Genomic DNA, 17,441 nt, shown 5'->3' with positions numbered 1-17,441 from the left:
TACACTGAGGGAGAATTTATCATGGCCAATGCACCTAATTAGCATGTCCTTCAGACTATGAGAGGAAACCCACGCAGACATGAGGAGAACATGCAGATTCTGCACAGACAGTGACCCAAGATGGAAATCAAACCCAGGTCCTTGGCGCTGTGAGGCAGCAGTCCTAACCACTGTGCCACCGTGCAAGAATGCATTCATACGTTTACCCCTTAAAGATGATCCGAAAAATATTGAACTTCAAGGTTACGCTGCAGAAGAACTCGACAAAGGTTGGTCTGGGTCCACTGCTCCCATTTTACACTGAACAATCTTACACATTATGTGTTGTGGAAGAAAATGAGAATTAAAGCTTTTCATTGGAGGGTGACAATGCACCTTAGAACTGATCAAATTCAAGGCAATTGAATTTCTATTGAGATTCTTCCAGTTATCCACCAGAATTTGGACAGAAAAGTCTGGTAAAATGGCATCAATGATGTTTATGTTATTCCTACAGACTTCTAAGATCTTATTAAAATAATGGCAATTGGGAGACACCCAGTGGAAATTCAACACCAAGATGCATAGATACAAGTAGCGTAACTCAGTTTAAGTCCTTCTCTTTCTTTTCACTAAAGTACTCATTCCTTGTCAGGAGGGAAAAACCATGTTATACACTTTCTGCTCAAACTCCTTATTTTTTATGACAGCCTTGTCAACCACATCCTTCCTATCAATTGATACAAACCTCAAAGGAAAAGTTTGGTGACCATAGCAGCCATTGTTAGTTCAAACTGTGCAGACACAATGGAAAATGCAAAACACCAACATGAAAGCAAAAATTGGAAAAATGAAAATCGCAGGGAGAATAAGATGATTTGGGGGTAAGCTTATAAACTTTAGTGATATCAATCAATCGCTGAGGGTTGGCTTCTGCCTCTGAATGTCCAAAGCTATATATGCTATCTGACATGAATTCTTTATTGGGAATTCTGCATATGAAACATAGGTTGTGTCAGGAATTTGAAATTCGCTGGCGGTTTTAATTCACAAAACACCAAGTTTCAAGGCCTTTCAGCAAGTGCTTTTATATATTGTGTAGGAGGACCGAGAGTTTAAATGTCCATAAACTCTAGTTTTAGTCTATTAATTATTGTTTATTTATTGGTGTCACAAGTAGGCTCACATTAACACTGCAATGCAGTTACTGTGAAAATCCCCTAGCTGCCACACTCTAGTGCCTGTTCAGCTGCACTGAGAGAGAATTTAGCATGGCCAATGCACCTAGCCAGCACTTATTTTGGACTGTGGAAGGAAACCAGAGCACCCAGAAGAAACCCACGCAGGCATGAGGAGAATGTGCGGACTCTGCACAGATAGTGACCCAACCCGGGAATGAAACCCTGGTCCCTGGCGCTGTGAGGCAGCAATGCTAACGGATGGCCTGCAGCTGTTATTCTCCTGTCCCGCTGCAGTGAATGGGGTTTTGGCTGAGCGCCAGATTCTCCATTCTCACTGGTAGTGGGGCGGGAATGAATGAGATTGGAGAATCTGTCCCTAGTGTTCAATCACACCTGTCTAAAACAGGTTCTGTCCTCAAAATTCCTTATGGGCAATTATTTCACATTTATTGATTAACAGCCTGGTTTGAGGCACAGGAACACTCTGTGACCTACAAACCTGAAACCAAGGTTTCCTGGTTCAGAAACAGCAGTGTTACCAACGGAGCCACAGACTCCTCCCTGACAATTTGAAACATCTCACTATATGAACCCTATTGAACCACTTAGTAATTGTAAACATTTCTATCAGGCCACCTTTCAAATCATCTCTTTTCTAGGGAAAAAAAGAGCCCCAGCCTGTTCAGCTTTGCCTGATAGTTATGTGGGAGTGAGGTGTGTTTTCAAGTAATAGCTTGTAACAATTCTAGACTGTTGCAGACACAGTGATCATCAGATAGTTAAGGATAGATTGGCTGTGGGTCCTTTTAAGGTTTCGCTAAAAATGAATTTGAATTTAAATAGAAAATGCAGTTATAGGAATTTAGATATATTGTCCTTGATTAAACAGGCACTAGAAAGGCATTTGATGAAGTAGGTTTTACGCACTCCTGCAGTGTGTACTGACATGTCTGTATTATCTATAGTCACATGCATGCCTGTGATATCTAAAACTATTCAATCATTTTGTGATTGCAAAACAGGCTCCAGTTGTTCTCACAATGTTTTAACCTCTTGAATGCTGCATTTTCTAAGTAGCAATATAATGCAGCACTTTGAGATTCTATTGATATAAAGCTGAATAATACAGAGACAAATGCACAGAGCGTCATAAATTACTTTCCCCAATAGTGGCTGAATAATCAAGGATGGGGTGGCTGGTTAGCTCAGTTGGTTAGATGGCTGGTGTGTGGATTAGATTAATGGCAACGGTGTGGGGTTTGACACCAGTTCTGGCTGAGGCCCTGCCTCTTCACCCTACCTGTAGTAAAATGTCACAGCACTTTGCTATGGTTTGCTAAATAATCACTAAGAACTAAATAAGAAATCTAGAGTAGCAGCTCCCTGCAATACAATGCTCTGATCAAATATTTGGGTAAGTATTAAAACTTGAAGTTGAAATAATGCTGCACAGTAGAAGGAACAAAAGCCAACCAGCAACATCAAAGTCCTTTGGCCTCTGTTTTGATGGAACCATTAAAATATTGAATAAAGGAGGTTTACACAAACAGATTAATGCGTTCATGGCTAATATTGTACTGCACAATTTCAACCCAATGACTTTATAACTGGTGGTTAAAGTAGAGCAGAAATTCTTGGCACGGTTTCAAGGATTATAATTATACAACATTGTGACCCACTTTAACATCAAGTTTTATAACCTTCACTTGAAATACTTTACTGCCTTAAAAAATCACGACAAGTTATCCATCACTGTCAGTAAATTAAAAATTAATTGTTTTCTGATGGCACGCAGATTTGCTTCCATTTGATTAGAGCTGTGTTGTTCAACAGCAGTATTAGCATACAAGGATTAATATTCTTGATGGCACCCACTATATATATAAAACATATATATCCATTGAGAAATAACCTACAGCAAATTAATTTAAAATTCTATCCAGTCTACATTGGGCAAGAGTTGCCCTTACACACATTTTACCATATTACATTACCAGCTTTATGATAATTATTTGAACTGTATTACTTATTTGAAATGAACATGGATGACGTTAAAAAGAATATTCTTCCTCTTTTCATAAGTTGTAACTGAGTGGTCCATTGACAGGTACAAATTGCTAATACTTCAGGGTCAGGTAATGGGGATTTTTAGTTCAAGCACATATGTAAACAAGAATGTTTGACAGGCACATTATCCATTTGATAAGTCTTTGAGAGCATAATTTACTTTAGAATTTGATTTACAGTGCGTGCTTACACTGCGGTAACTCTGCGAGAATACTTTTGAACAGTTCCTCACGGGGACAATAAATATAAATGTCCTTAAAACTGTAGTGCCTAATCACACCTGTCTAAAGCAGGCCCACACTTGAAACAGTTGAGATATGCAGCCAAACACCAAACCCCACCACTTGATCTTTAACTATGTCTTTGTGCCACAGCAGACAGGCTGTCACAAAGGAATCCACTGTGTGAAATGGGCTCCTGCAAAGAATTAGCACTCACGCAAACATTGTATGTTCAGCTTCAGGACACAATGTAATGAGAGAAGAGGGGAATTTAAAGAATATAAACAACTATACTTCGAAGAAAATGATTTAATCTGAGTTTCAGAATACAAGTGACCTCTATTCTCTACTGTGGTTATGTTGCAGGTACCTTTTCACACTGAAACATGCATTTAAATAGTATAAGCTAACAGCAGTGTATTATATTGCATTGCACTCTGTCATGTAGAAAGCAAACCTCTGCAAAAATGTACTTAAATGTATTTGCAAAGCTCTGCTCTGGAATACTGAAATTCTGGAATTTCTAACAGGAGAGTCACCTTTTTTCTGACATGAGAGGTTTAAAGGTGGTCCAAGGCCATTTTCAAACTGCGAAGCCAATTTACTGCAGCTACTTATTATTTATAGCTAAATAGCATATTGCAGGAGATGCAAGAAGAGTAATGTAACTAAAATTTAAAGAAGAGATCAATTCAAGAGAAGTGTTAAAATCAGAGGTGGTGGCAGGCAATATTTTGAAAGTCATTGAAGAAAAGGCTCAGAAGGTCTTTCAATCCTTTGTCAAGAGGGGACAGGGGCGAGGCTAGGAATTGATAGATACACATACAGGGGATGGAAATCCAAGGTGCAGGCACAAGTCTGCAGGGAAATGATGGAACAGGTCAGTATGTGAGCATTTGGGGTAGTAGAAATGGTACCTCATGAGATATTTGCAAGAGAGGCATTGCCTGCCAGGTCATTCCAGTTCATCACCATAGGTGAACATTGCATCATGCCTGAAGATGATGAACCAACTAATTCACCAATGCCTCTCAAAGAAAAGAACTTGTTACCATTGCTGAGTTTGGCTAAATTGGACTCCAGCCCCATATTGTTTGGTTAACTCCTAATGACCTTAGGAAAATTGGGAATAGTAATAGAAACTGTATTCTCTTGACCCACAGCCCAAGAACAGAAATACCAAACCTAAGATCATAGAAAATGCTTAATTGTCACCAAATAGGCTACAGTTAAGTGGCTCAGCATGCACTGTAACTGCATGAAGAGGCACAGAACTAGATGTTGAGCGCTATGTCTGCTCAACCTCAGTTGAATTTGAGGCAGTGAGGAGCAGAAAACATAGCAGGGAACCATTCTAGCATCCCCTGTCATGTACAAGATCTTGCGCTCAAAGTTACAGCGGATGTTGTGTGAGCCAACACATATATTGGCAGGCTCATTCTACTGATAAATTGATAAGGGGCATGTGCAATGTATTGCTCATAATTAACATCCATGCGACACTGGATTACATATGGCACAGAAAGAAGACGTTTGGTCCAGTCAGTCCATGCTGAGGTTTATGCTCCTGTTTGACCTCATCGAAATTTATCATTATATCCCTCAAATCCCTTTCTGAGCTTTTTCCAAACTGGATTTATACTATTTGCTTCAACCTATGACAATGAGTTCCACATTCTTACCATTCTTTGGGTGAAGAAGAATCTTCTAAATTCCAAATTAGATTTCTTGGTGACTATCTTATTTTGATGGTCTCCTCTTATGACACTTAAAGGTGGTTGAGGCACCTGGAGGGTGGGGTGGGGGTACTGTGTTTTGGGTAGGGAATTAGAAGTTAATGGTCAAAGGATCCTTTTTGAAGAAGTCACTTCTTCTGCATTCCTATGAGCAACAATAGAAATGTCCCCAACACCTCTACTGCAATTAAAATAACACAACCTCAGGAAAATATCCCCTGAAGAAAGAAGATTGATGATGAATCTTCTGGAACACTCTCGTGGCTGGAAGACGGACAACCTCAATGACGCTGAAGCTGGAAGATTCACCTGATAGATGCCCCCCTGTTCATCAAAACTGCTAAAGTTTCATCCCAATACCAGTGAAAGTGGGAATCATCGGCTGATGTTGGTGGCATTATTCTCCTCCATCCAATTAAATATTGTGTTGAAAAAGCCCAATGCAACTCTTCCTTTCCTCTGGAGGAGGATTCACTTTAAGCAAGATGTTGTGCACGTTTGATTTGTAACCATTTCAAATCATAGCTGGTGCATCCCAACTAAAATATTTGCGTTTATTTCAAGTGACAATGTATCATTTACAAAGCTTCAGTATAAACTTACCTATGAGTCAAAGTCTGATTTCTATCGTTTATTTAGGTTTTGTTCCAGGGATTTTGTTTTTTCAAAAGCTTTCAAGTTGCAGTCTTTAAAAAAGAACCCACACATGCATGCTTAATCGGCTTCCACTTGAATCATAATATAACATTTTCAAATGATGGAAAGCAGTAATTAAGAATTAAAATATTGATTAATAAACAGTTGAATTTTTGAGCAGTCTGCACGCAATTGAGAGGAAGCTAACTGTGCCCTAAGTAATTACTATGGCATCTTTGGGTTATATACAAGTTATGACTGCCTGGACTCTGTGTTTTGCCATTCACTGTTCCTAAGGGTCATTCCACAGTCTAAATGGCCCACTAAAATTGTAGCATTGAAAGCTGTGGTTAAGTGAATCGCCCAAAGTCAAACTGACCCATAGGCAGCAGTAACATTCCCTTTCTAATCCTCGATTCACGCTGAGTTAGTTGATCTCCTCCTGGGTGGCACCAGGTCATCATAATTGAGGAGGAGGAGAAAACAAAATCAGCCAAGAATTCCCAGTATTAATTGTTGCCAATGACCCCTGGATGAAAGCCTGTGTGTTTATAAAAATTATAGGGTGAGCGCTGAATCAGGAAAGCTTGTGATGATTCTCATAATTGAACTGCTTGCTAGTGCTCATTACCCAGGCCCATGGTGCAGATGCACCACCTAAGAAAGATTCTGGGTGACTGGCAGCTGTAAATGCCACGCGATGGTGGGCACCTTCGGGACAGGAGAGGAATGGGCAGCGCCTTCAAATTTTATAAAGAGGGAACAATTGTGGAACTATTATGAAGCACGTCAGGTAATAAGTTAGCCACACCACGCAGCCAGTCTAGAACAAAGCCAAGCTTTGTTCTTTGAACAACTAGGCACATGTTGAATAATATTTCCTCATTGTTACATTCAGGGGATAAAAAGAAACCTTTCGATTTCAAAGCTTTGCCCTCCAAACTGCAATCAACAGCCTTGATTGTTGAGCATGTTAAAGAATTCCCTCCATATGAATTCTTAGACGGGGAAACTTGAACCATCAATTCAAAGCTGAGGGGGAAAAAAAAGATTTATTATTGCCAACTCCATATGGAGTCAATTCTAACATAATGGATAATCAGTCCTTTCTAATATTGTTGCAAACCACGTTCGGATTAGTCCACTTCCTGCTTATATGTCTTGTGTTCTTATCCCCATACCCTCCTGACAAAGTAAGCTAAAACAAACACACGACCCAGTCAGTATAGGAGCTGCAAATCTACCACAAGAGAGAACAAAAGGCTTCACTGAAGCCTTTGTGGTATCTGCTGATGTTTTACATCTGAGCATTTTTTTGTAAAAAAAAAGGGACTGAGATTGTGGAGAGAATTGATGCAAACGCACGGATGACTAAACCTAAAGGAAAATCTTAGTCTTCCCATTTGACCACAGTCACTCTGTGCGATAACTGTTCCACTGTTTCACCTACATGCTATCTAAAGTTTAAATTCTTGTCCAGAAATATTTATCTTTGTTCCTGGTATAACTTTTCAACATTTACTGTTCCTTGCCTTTTCTTTCTAAACTACCATGGTAACTGTTACAAATATTTATGCGTGTACAACTGTTGGCGCGGTAGGAATTGTTTCTCTTTGCAGTTACAGATGAGAAGCACAAAAGTAGATGTTGCAATGTCATGCAAGCACTACCCACAGTTTACACCTAAGTGCTGCAGGAGGTTAAATAAGTTACATTATAGCTGGAATTTGCTGTCCATGGTTTCCAGCGTTTTAATTCAGTTGTCGAACCAATGAATTCAGGAGCAGCAATTTGACAAAACTAAAACATGGCTTTTCAGAGAAACCCTACTAGGCAGAAGGAAGCTATTTGACCCATCGGGTCCACACTGACAACAATCCCACACAGGCCCTATGCCCATATTTACCCAGTTAATCCCTCTAACCTACACATCCCAGGACACTAGCGTGGCCAGTGCATCTAACCCACACAGCTTTGGACTGTGGAAGGAAAAACTGAGCACCCAGAGGAAACTGACGCAGGCAAAGGGAGAATGTGCAAACTCCACACAGGCAGTGACGCAAGCTGGGAATCGAACCTGGGTCCCTGGAGTTGTGAAGCAGCAGTGCTAACCACTGTACCATCGTGCTACCCCTGAAAATCAAAAATTTCATTGTTGATCATATCCCATCCGCTTGGAAAATTGTTAGGAAATGTCTGTAAGATTAATGAAAAAAAACCTGCCAAGTTCACATGCCAGAGATATAGTTTGACTTTGGTAATATTGAGATCCATGGAAATGAATATCAGGGGAAGAATTTATCTGGTGGCCAAGCTGGTGTTGCTTATTTCACACAATCACTCACCCCTTGTAAGTGAGAAAGAGAGGGAGAAACACACACACAGACGATCAGAGGCAGATATGCACAAACAGAAAGAGATGTGAAGTATGAGAAACAAAGAGACGCACACACATAAGATAGAGAGATGCAAACATGCACAAAAGGTGTGAAGAATCCGCATACGTTTGCGCAAAGAATGATGTGCAAATACGTATAGCAAGACAGCCATAAACACACAGAAAGGAACAGATGGACAGAAAATGTTGAGGACACTTACAGATGCAGGCAGATGCTGCCTTTACTGGCATTGGGTCAATTTTGTCCATTGAGAGGGCAGACCTGGTTTAACCAAAAGACAGTGGGCGGGATTTTCACTAAGCTGGAATTACTTGGGAGCCTTTCAAATATGGCAGCAGATTTCTGGTTCCAGGATTCCTGCTGATTTTGGAATTTCTGACCCCATTCCCATGGTTTCTGATTTTTGTGAGCAGCAGACCCACACCGGGCACCCCTGACCTGGTTGGCTCCTTTGTGGGGATAGGAAATTCCTGAACCGCCACAGTTTTCTTGGAGTTGGGCCTGCTTTTCAAAGAGTCATGGTTTGCAGTACCTCAGGATGTGTCACGAACCACAATTTGCATGAGGGGACCATCTGAAAGGCAAGTTCAAAATCTCTGCCATATGCCCCTCCATGCCAAGACACGCTTTCCCACTATGGTTTCTCATGAACCCATTCCAAGTTATACCACCCAAACAAGCCCTATGCTCCTCCATGCCCATCCCATGCCTAGGCATGGCCCCCAAGCCTCATTATGTACAAAGAACCCATTAGCTTGTCGAAACACCTGCACCCCAGGGAAAACATTGCTTGGTTGACAGCTTTGGCGCTTTATCTTGTGTAATTAACATGATGAAATTGACAGCATAGCTCAGGGAGCCTTGAGACTTGAAAACAACTGTGTAAATGTAGGTGCATGTACTGTACTCCAGTGCAATAGAGAACCAGGGAGCTAAAATGTTCCAGCATCAGAACTTCTAAATGATCTGATTAGAACTCTAAAAACATAGTTACATCTGAATACTGTAGAGTTGACGTGCTTTATAAGTTTATTCATTTATTAGTCACAAGTAGGCTTATATTAATGCTGCAATGAAATCACTGTGAAACTCCCCTAGTCGTCACATTCTGGTGCCCGTTCGGGTACATGGAGGGAGAATTTAGTATGGCCAATACACCTAACCAGCACGTCTTTTGGACTGTGGGAGGAAACCAGAGAATGAAAAAAAGCACAGATACAAACTAAATTCCCGTTTTCCCGGGATGACTGCTGAGTTTTAATGGATCAATCGTCTGGTTTAATGAGAGGGCCAGGCAGAGTCCATCCAGTTGGGTAGGATGATTGAGCCTCAGTCAGCCGAGATGATCAAAGCGGTCCTTGGGTGGGAGAGCCAAATCCCAGATTTCAGTCTGAGCAATTCAGCAACCTCCTCCCCTTGTTGGCTTTGCAGTCAGCTGTGAGACTCAGCCGTTTTAACACAACACAAAACAGCCTGACATGGCAGCTGAGTGAAATGCTAGTCAGCTGTGACTTCTGTTTGGAGCAATGATCGGCTAATTAGAAAGGAGCAGCTTTCCTTATTAAATGGCTTCTACTTCATTATATTCAAAGTGCGTTTTGTCGGCTTTTTCTCCCTGTCCATGCAGGCTCGTACTTTCTTCTCCGTCCACCATTACGTGAATTAAGTTTTCCGTTTCAGTTTGTGTGTCCTGTGGCAGGATGGGGAGAGAGAGTTCCTCCTTCTTCTCCTCTGCGCAATGGACAGACACCCCTCTTTCTCTCTACAAAACACCAGAGAGAGAATTGGGATCATGGAGAACCACTCAATCTCAGGGGTGTTGTCCAAGCCGGGGTCCTCCAATGAATTCCTTCAAAGGGGATTTACTACATTGAATACTTTGGATGGGTTCTCCCTCAGTGAGGGCCACTGAAATGCTATTGGCTAGAAATTGTTGGGAGATCAAGGGGCAAATTTTCCCAACCCACCTGCCACAGGAATTGTAGCAGGTGAGGGCCGGAAATGTCTGTTGGACAGGAGTTCCCGGTTCCGTGGTAAGCCCGGATGGAAAATCCCACCCGAAGTCTCTGATGGCATGACTACAAACTGCAACATTCCTGTAGTTGAGCCTTGTCCTGCTCCTATGGCCTCCTCCTACTCCTATTTTCTATGTTTCTATAGCGCTTGGGCCAAAGGGATCAAAGAATATGGGGGGAAGGCGAGATCAGGCTTTGATTTGGATGATCTATCATGATCATAATGAACGGTGCAGCAGGTTTGAAGGGCTGAATGGCCTCCCTCTGCTCCTATTTTTTGTTTCAGTGTTTGAACCACAGCTTTCTATTACCAAGGTGACAAGGAGGAAGGTGTGCCATCTTGAGAGAACTCGACAGGTGTTGATCCTACTTAGTCAGAATTGTGTTTGGGTCAAAATGATGTCACTACATCTTACTTGAACATACTGATGAGGCACTTGCTCATTCCTACTGTGTATGTTTGTGATCTGAGCCAACTCTGGAGTTTAAACAGTCATTAGTGGGAATGGGGTCAGCAAATAATTTCTGAGATTTTAACTGCTCTTCTGACCTCTTAAAATCAGAAAATAGGAACCATATTATGTTGGTGCACCTTGGTCCAATTAATCCAACCCTCTGGAGCTAAACTGCCAGGAAACTACACTTGATAGTGTCATGACTCAATTTTAATAAATATGTTAATGAAATCATATTAAAATTGATGGATTATTGACAGTTTCTTTGGGACAATTTGGGTAGGATTTTCCAGCCTCACCCACCCCAAAAACCAGAAAATCCCACCCGAGGTCAACGGAACTTTCCATGGTCTGCTCCAATTCCCGTGGCGGGCAGGATGGTAAAATTCACCCCTTAATGCTTAATTATACAGATTTGAGCAGAATGTGGAACTCATTGCCTATTCATGTGCCAATACTTCCCTCTTCTTTCCACCCATGTTCAGACAGTTTCTCAACCTACAAGGAATTTAGAAGGATTAGACCACTGGGCAATCAGGGAACACATGACTCCCAAAAGATCCAAACAGAATTAGAAATCTGTTCTGCACATAAGACCATCAGATCACTCGGATACGTCCCCACAATATGCACACAGATACATTGATCTCCACCAGCATTTATACACCAGAAAACCTAGTTCCCTGTTCCCCCTCTAAACTGCGAAGAAACTCTGATAGATGTACTCCTAACATGATATTCGCGGATGGGTAGAATGCCATCAAGTAATCATCGGTTGGAAGGGAGGGACAATAACCCAGATTCGTCCACTGCTGCCTCATGTCAGAATGGGAAGGGGCAACACAGTCTTCTGCCTACCCTGAGTCCCAGAGCTTAGAACTGCTTTTGGGTGGTGGGTGGGGTGGGGTGGGAGGGGAAGTGTTATGCATGCGGGGTTGTGATTCAGGTTTGTGTTGAGCTGAAATCAAATGGCACTTGCGTGAACTCCTTTGGGCCCATCTGCAAATACCCTAAATGGAATCAAATAATTTCAATGTACATTTGTAACTGTGAAATGACTTGGCATTCATTATCCATAACATTGTGATTTTCTAAAATAGTTATAAGGAAGCAGTAACGGCAGCATTAAGCGTGGTGTTAATTGGAATTACAATATGTAGGTTGCTGATTCTGTTCGAGGAAAGAGTGGTGAATAAGGGGGAGTAAAAGAAAAATTATGAAGCTGATGTAAGAGTACCAAAATTAAAGCATACTTTTAACCTGCTTGACTTTACTCATTGAATAAGTAAGCTTTTGTCACATCTCAGGGTCACCCACTCACCTTCTGCATCTTCTGGTCTTGTAAGGTCAATGACCCCTGGACCAACCTTCACATCCTCCCCTGTTTTTCCTGTCAGCTGTTGTGCAAGATTCTCAAAGGGCACCCGTTCCTGCAATCGAAAGAACCGAAAAATCTGTTAGTTTTTGTGTGTGACAGTCACTGTGTCAATCTTGGCAGCGTTAAGTGCTGCTGGATCGGCATCCAGCCTTCACCAGTTACTCATCCATCTTTTTTTACCCCCAAGGAACCTGACTTGTGTTTTACTCCTTACCCTGCTGTTTCAAAACTCAAATGAGATAGCATAACAGATTGTAGTATTTCAGTATGAGGAAAACCTGTCGATGTTCCTTTTATCAGTATGAAACAATATTAAATGTCACATCTGCTTACATTGGGAGCAGTAAAAAAGTGACTCAGGGAGCTGAAAATTCGGTGATAGATTCTATCTATCATGGATAATGCATTATACAAGGCCAAAGTATTACCTGTTGTTCAAACTATTCTTGGAAGACAAAAATGCAACCAGCCTCCTTCACAAAAAATCCAATTTGGAAAGATACCTGCGATAAACTGTGGCCTGCTTGTATCACAGTGCAGAAGGAGGCCATTCGGCCCACCGAGTCTGCAGCAATCCCAATCCCACCCAGGCTCTATCCCCATAATCCCATTCATTTACCCTAGCTCGTCCTCCTACACTAAGGGGCAATTTACCATGGCCAGTCCACCTAACCTACATGTTTTTTGGGCTGGGGGAGGAAACCGGTGCACCCGGAGGAAACCCACGCTGCCACAGGGAGAATATGCAAACTCCAAACAGACAGTAACCCAGGCCGGGAATCGAACCTGGATCCTTGGTGCTGTGGGATAGCAGTGCTAATCACTGTGCCACCCAAATCCAGGCTATAGAATGGTGGGAAGTGTATGGCACTGGTTGCCAGTTTCCAATTTAGAATGAATTTATCTGATTCTCTAGCTGAGAGCTGGACTAACTATAGAGCAATTAAAGTTTCTCTCAAAACTGCCTGTGGCATAAGCTCACGAGTCCATTTGTGATCAACACCATTGGTCTGAAGATGTACTTTTAGACATTTGCATTCTACCACCAGAGCACTGCTTAAAAACAATCAGCAAATGCCATCTTCATTGAAAAACATTTTGGAAATTAATGGCGACTTAAAAATATGAAAGACTAATTGGTTTTGGTCTAGACAGGTCTACATCTACAGCACCTGGAATTGGTGACAATGGAATGTTGAATTGAATTTAATTCCCCAGTCATTTTTAATATCTGTTCATTCAGGCTCCTGATCATTTCAAAATTGGTAAGACACTGTTTATGGTCTCCCATAGAGAGAGTACCCAATCATGTTAAGCTATGGAAAGATATATGTTGATGATGCTTATCCATTAAGGAACTAAACAGATGTTGTTTTAGCTAGCTCACTTGAAATTCTTAACAATTACATTGAGAGGAATTCCATCCATTTTATCTGAACTAGAGTAATCTAGATCTATGCAAAGAGGGTTCAATGTTACCACGGTAGGCAATATCTGTAACCTTACACATTTGTGTGTGTGTCATACAATGCATGAATTTTCTTACCAGTTTGCACATTTTTCATTAACAAAAGACAAAAGAAAACTAAATTACACTAATTAGATTACACTATCTTAAACAGAATAACAGTTCCAGTTTAACCTCACTCTCTTGTACTCAGTGCACAACAACTTCTTTCAATCTCTCACTGTTTATGAAAGACAGTTCAAATCCGTTCATCAGCATCAAACAGATTTTGAACATCTTGCCTCTTTGATGACACACTGCTCCAGTTCAGCTGGTATTGCTCTTTTACCACCACACAATCAATGGCATTCTTTCCAAAGTGCATCTCAAACAGATTTACTTTTTAAAAAAGTCATTCCTCCTCTTCCCTTGCATACAATTTACATTGACATTTCCTCATCTTTGCCAGTATGCTGTTAAATCAGCTGATACAGCCCAAGTGAGCGGTCAGCAATTTCCATGTCTACCTTGCCGTTCTTTTGCCTCAGCTCATGACAAAGCTTACAATGGGCCAAAGAGAAACTTTGCAAGCACAAGACCACGTCTTATTCCTCCACTGCAGTAGATATTCATTCCCAATAGTTACCAGCTGTGCCAAGTAATGTTTAACAGGGACCCATTTGTGAGCTCAAAATGATATCTCACCATTACATGAAACAGTCTTTCAGTTGGGCAAGAAAATAAGGGTTAAAATTATGTAACATAACTAATACGATAAATTTGCTTTTAAGAAAAGTTTTTTTATACTTACAATAATAGGATAACTTGGAACTTCTTGAAGACTGTATGCTACATTGTACCTCACTGGTCTAGAACAGTGTGTCACACTGTATGGCATGTCAATGATCTAGAAATGTGTTATATTGCATGATGTCAGGTTGATCTAGAACAGCATGTTATACAAAATGGCATTAATTAATTTTGAAGTGCATTCTATGCTGTTGTGTCTTGTTGATCTAAAACAGCAGGTTATACTGCATGCCGTCCAATTGTTTTAGAGAAGACCTCATAATATGATCAGATGAACATATTGACCTAAAATTATATATTGCACTCCATTAAAACATTCATCTGGATGCATAGGATGCATAACCTGATATCTGGCTGATCTAGGACTGTTACGTTACAAGAGCAAACACAATGTACACTTCATGGTGTTTTGCTGATTCTGGATAGTATACTACACTGCAAAACACATTATTCTAAAACATATATTTGTACTAATAGCATTTCATTGCTCTAGGACAAAAAAAAAACACATTACAGGCTGAACATATTGATTTAAAATACTAGTTTACACAGCCTGTGCATCGGTTTTAAATGTGTGATTGGCTTTATGATACACTGAACTGTATGCTGTGTTAACTAAATCAATGTGCTATAGAATAGAATGCTGCATTGAGTGATACTTCAAATAATATATTTTAAATTTATATCAGGGATTATATATCACAGCAGAATGTGAGAACAGAGCTATATAGATGGCTATTAGGTGGTTAAGCGTGCATTTTTTTTTTGAATATTGAAAACACACACAAATTCATTCCCCTTCTCATTCATTTAACATTGTAGGGCAAGTATTCACAACAGAGAAATTGTCAATAAAATGGAGCATATTTACTTGTTAGTTTAGAATTTCTGATTGGTACTATTTTAACACATAATGTAATCCAAATCATATAATCCAAGCTGCAGGGTAGCAACTTCGAGTAGTCTTCATGTGCTCAGCACCCTTAATAGAATGTTAATATCAGTGCTGAGGAGAAACCAGGAGATGTAATTAAAAGGCAAGTGGAGATATTTAGTAAAAGTGATCGGAAGAACAAATTCTACACAAGGTGCTGAATGAAACATCAATAACAAGGCAACTACTTTATAAAATGCAGAGGAGGCATCGAGATTTTGTAAGCTTCTGTGTACTGGAGAAAGGTCAGCCTGACAAAAAAGTACCATTTTACACAATCTGTCTGATAACAAGACCTGCTGCACAGCACATGCTCACGGTAACACTCTCACACAGCATAGTACAAAGGATAAAGAGACAGAAGCCCTTTCTGTCAGCCTAACTGATGCTGCAATTTAGCAGCGTGAGAGGCTCATACATAAAGATGAGCTGGCTCTGAAGTGTAACTGTTCCATTACTTGAGTAAATCTATCTAAAAATCTTGAACATCATGATTTAGTTGAGATGGCTGAAAGATTTGCCTACTTTAAAATAAATTGTACAAACTTGCTCTTCTTAAGCCCAAGTCTAAATTTACAACGTGAAACAGGTTAAAGTAAATGTGACAAGCTACAAAGCAAACAATAAAAAGAAACAATTTAAGAAATTAACATTGAATATAAAGTGGACAGGGATTTTCATTTTGAGTTTTAGAGCAAAACAGAAGAGTAAGCAAAGCCAACTCCACAATGATAGAAACAGTTGGTATGAATGTATCCCTTGTGCATGCTAAGAAGTGTCAGGATTTTCTCCTGCATTGATGCAGAATAATTTTTGATCAATCAACTAAATACCAATGCATGATATTTCAATGATCTTCTATTGCTAGATGGTACAACACCTCAATATACCGTGTGGCTTTCATTGCAATTTCTACAATATTTTATTCTATGCGTGATGCAAGTTTCAAAATTATAAACCTGATTTTGCAAAATTGTGTACACAGAGTGATGTCTTTCTCTCATAATCAACCTCATCTCTAAGCTGTGTGGATATGTTGCACTCCAGAAAGTCCAACAGAGGAGACAAGCATACCATGTGTGTGCAGTAGTCCCTTTAAGAGGTGTGCACATCTGACCCCCAAGTCAATCTTAAAGGGACCTCACAATGATACAAAGAGCCCCTGCACAGCAAAGAGGAACTTGAGAAACCATTGCTCATAATTCTTACTCTTGGCTAACAGTCAGAAACACAAAAGCCCCTATGACAGTGGGTGGACACTTTTTCTTTCGAAAATACATTCTTAAGACAACTTGATTAGAATTTACTGAAAGACATTATTTTTGCTGTGCTTCAGTGTGGCTTATGATTTTATTTCATTATTCTTTTGCTACTTGAAGTCAGTGAAGTCTCATTGCATACACTTGTTTACTGATAGTTCTACTAGCCGATCAACCTGGAGCATGTAAGTGTCACTGACTGGTTGACCTTTGAAAGTGTGACAGACAGATCATACAAAAAGTGGCACTGTCATTTAAAAGGTGCAATAAAGAAAAATGAACCTTCTGGTTTGGAGTTTCGAGACAGTCAAATATTAATCCATCATTTAAGTAATGTAAATAGATACATCTTCCCACGCTTCATCAGTCAATACTAGTCAGGGTGTTACAGAGATTTCTTTGCAGCAATTGAACCACTGTGTTAAGAAATTGCTGGTTGCATGCTTTAAGTATCTTTAGATTATGATAAACAAGATAGTGCTTATATATTGGATGAAGAGGTTGAGATGATGAAGGGCTTGTTAAAGCTGAGGCAATGTTAAATGTTCCAAGGACTGCATCAGCAGCATCAATCATATTCGAGAATTATCGCTGTTAATGAAAGGGCAGCAATAGTGATGATTTATGGACTCTTAGACTATTACCAGTGACCAAAGTCACAGAGCTGAGGATTTTAATGCCACAATGGTGCGCTTTCTTTGATACAAATAGAATGCAAAGCAAACAACTGGATGGGCTCTGCAAGCCACATGGAAGTTTGTAAGATAATTTCAAGTTATCTGAATGATGCACTTATTCATTCCATACTGCTGTTGTGTCATGAACTTACTGATTCCTTTCCTGCCATAGCCAAAGAAAGTGAGCACCAAATATAATTAAATTCCTTAATAATTAGTGGTCTTTTGAAGAGGAGAAAAATCACGC

General features: G+C 40.2%; 1 protein-coding gene across 10 annotated transcripts in view; it reads right to left on the bottom strand.

Moving 5' to 3' along the window:
- Positions 1-17,441, bottom strand: part of sox6 (SRY-box transcription factor 6) — a 615,141-nt gene that overhangs the window by 14,889 nt on the left and 582,811 nt on the right. For 6 of the 10 annotated variants that reach the window (XM_080190145.1, XM_080190148.1, XM_080190144.1 and 3 more), the window contains 2 exons: positions 14,326-14,421; positions 12,011-12,119 (listed from right to left, as the gene is read on the bottom strand). In XM_080190145.1, coding sequence (XP_080046271.1) covers positions 12,011-12,119; positions 14,326-14,421 — 205 coding nt within the window. The remainder of the gene's footprint in view (positions 1-12,010; positions 12,120-14,325; positions 14,422-17,441) is intronic. The other 4 variants (XM_080190150.1, XM_080190152.1, XM_080190151.1 and 1 more) reach the window with 1 other exon arrangement.

This window comes from Carcharhinus amblyrhynchos, chromosome 6, assembly GCF_965287045.1.
Source record: "Carcharhinus amblyrhynchos chromosome 6, sCarAmb.v2.hapA, whole genome shotgun sequence".
Lineage (NCBI taxonomy): Eukaryota > Metazoa > Chordata > Chondrichthyes > Carcharhiniformes > Carcharhinidae > Carcharhinus > Carcharhinus amblyrhynchos.
The sequence above is the reverse complement of the archived record's forward strand: the minus strand, read 5'-3'. Positions and strand labels throughout refer to the sequence as shown.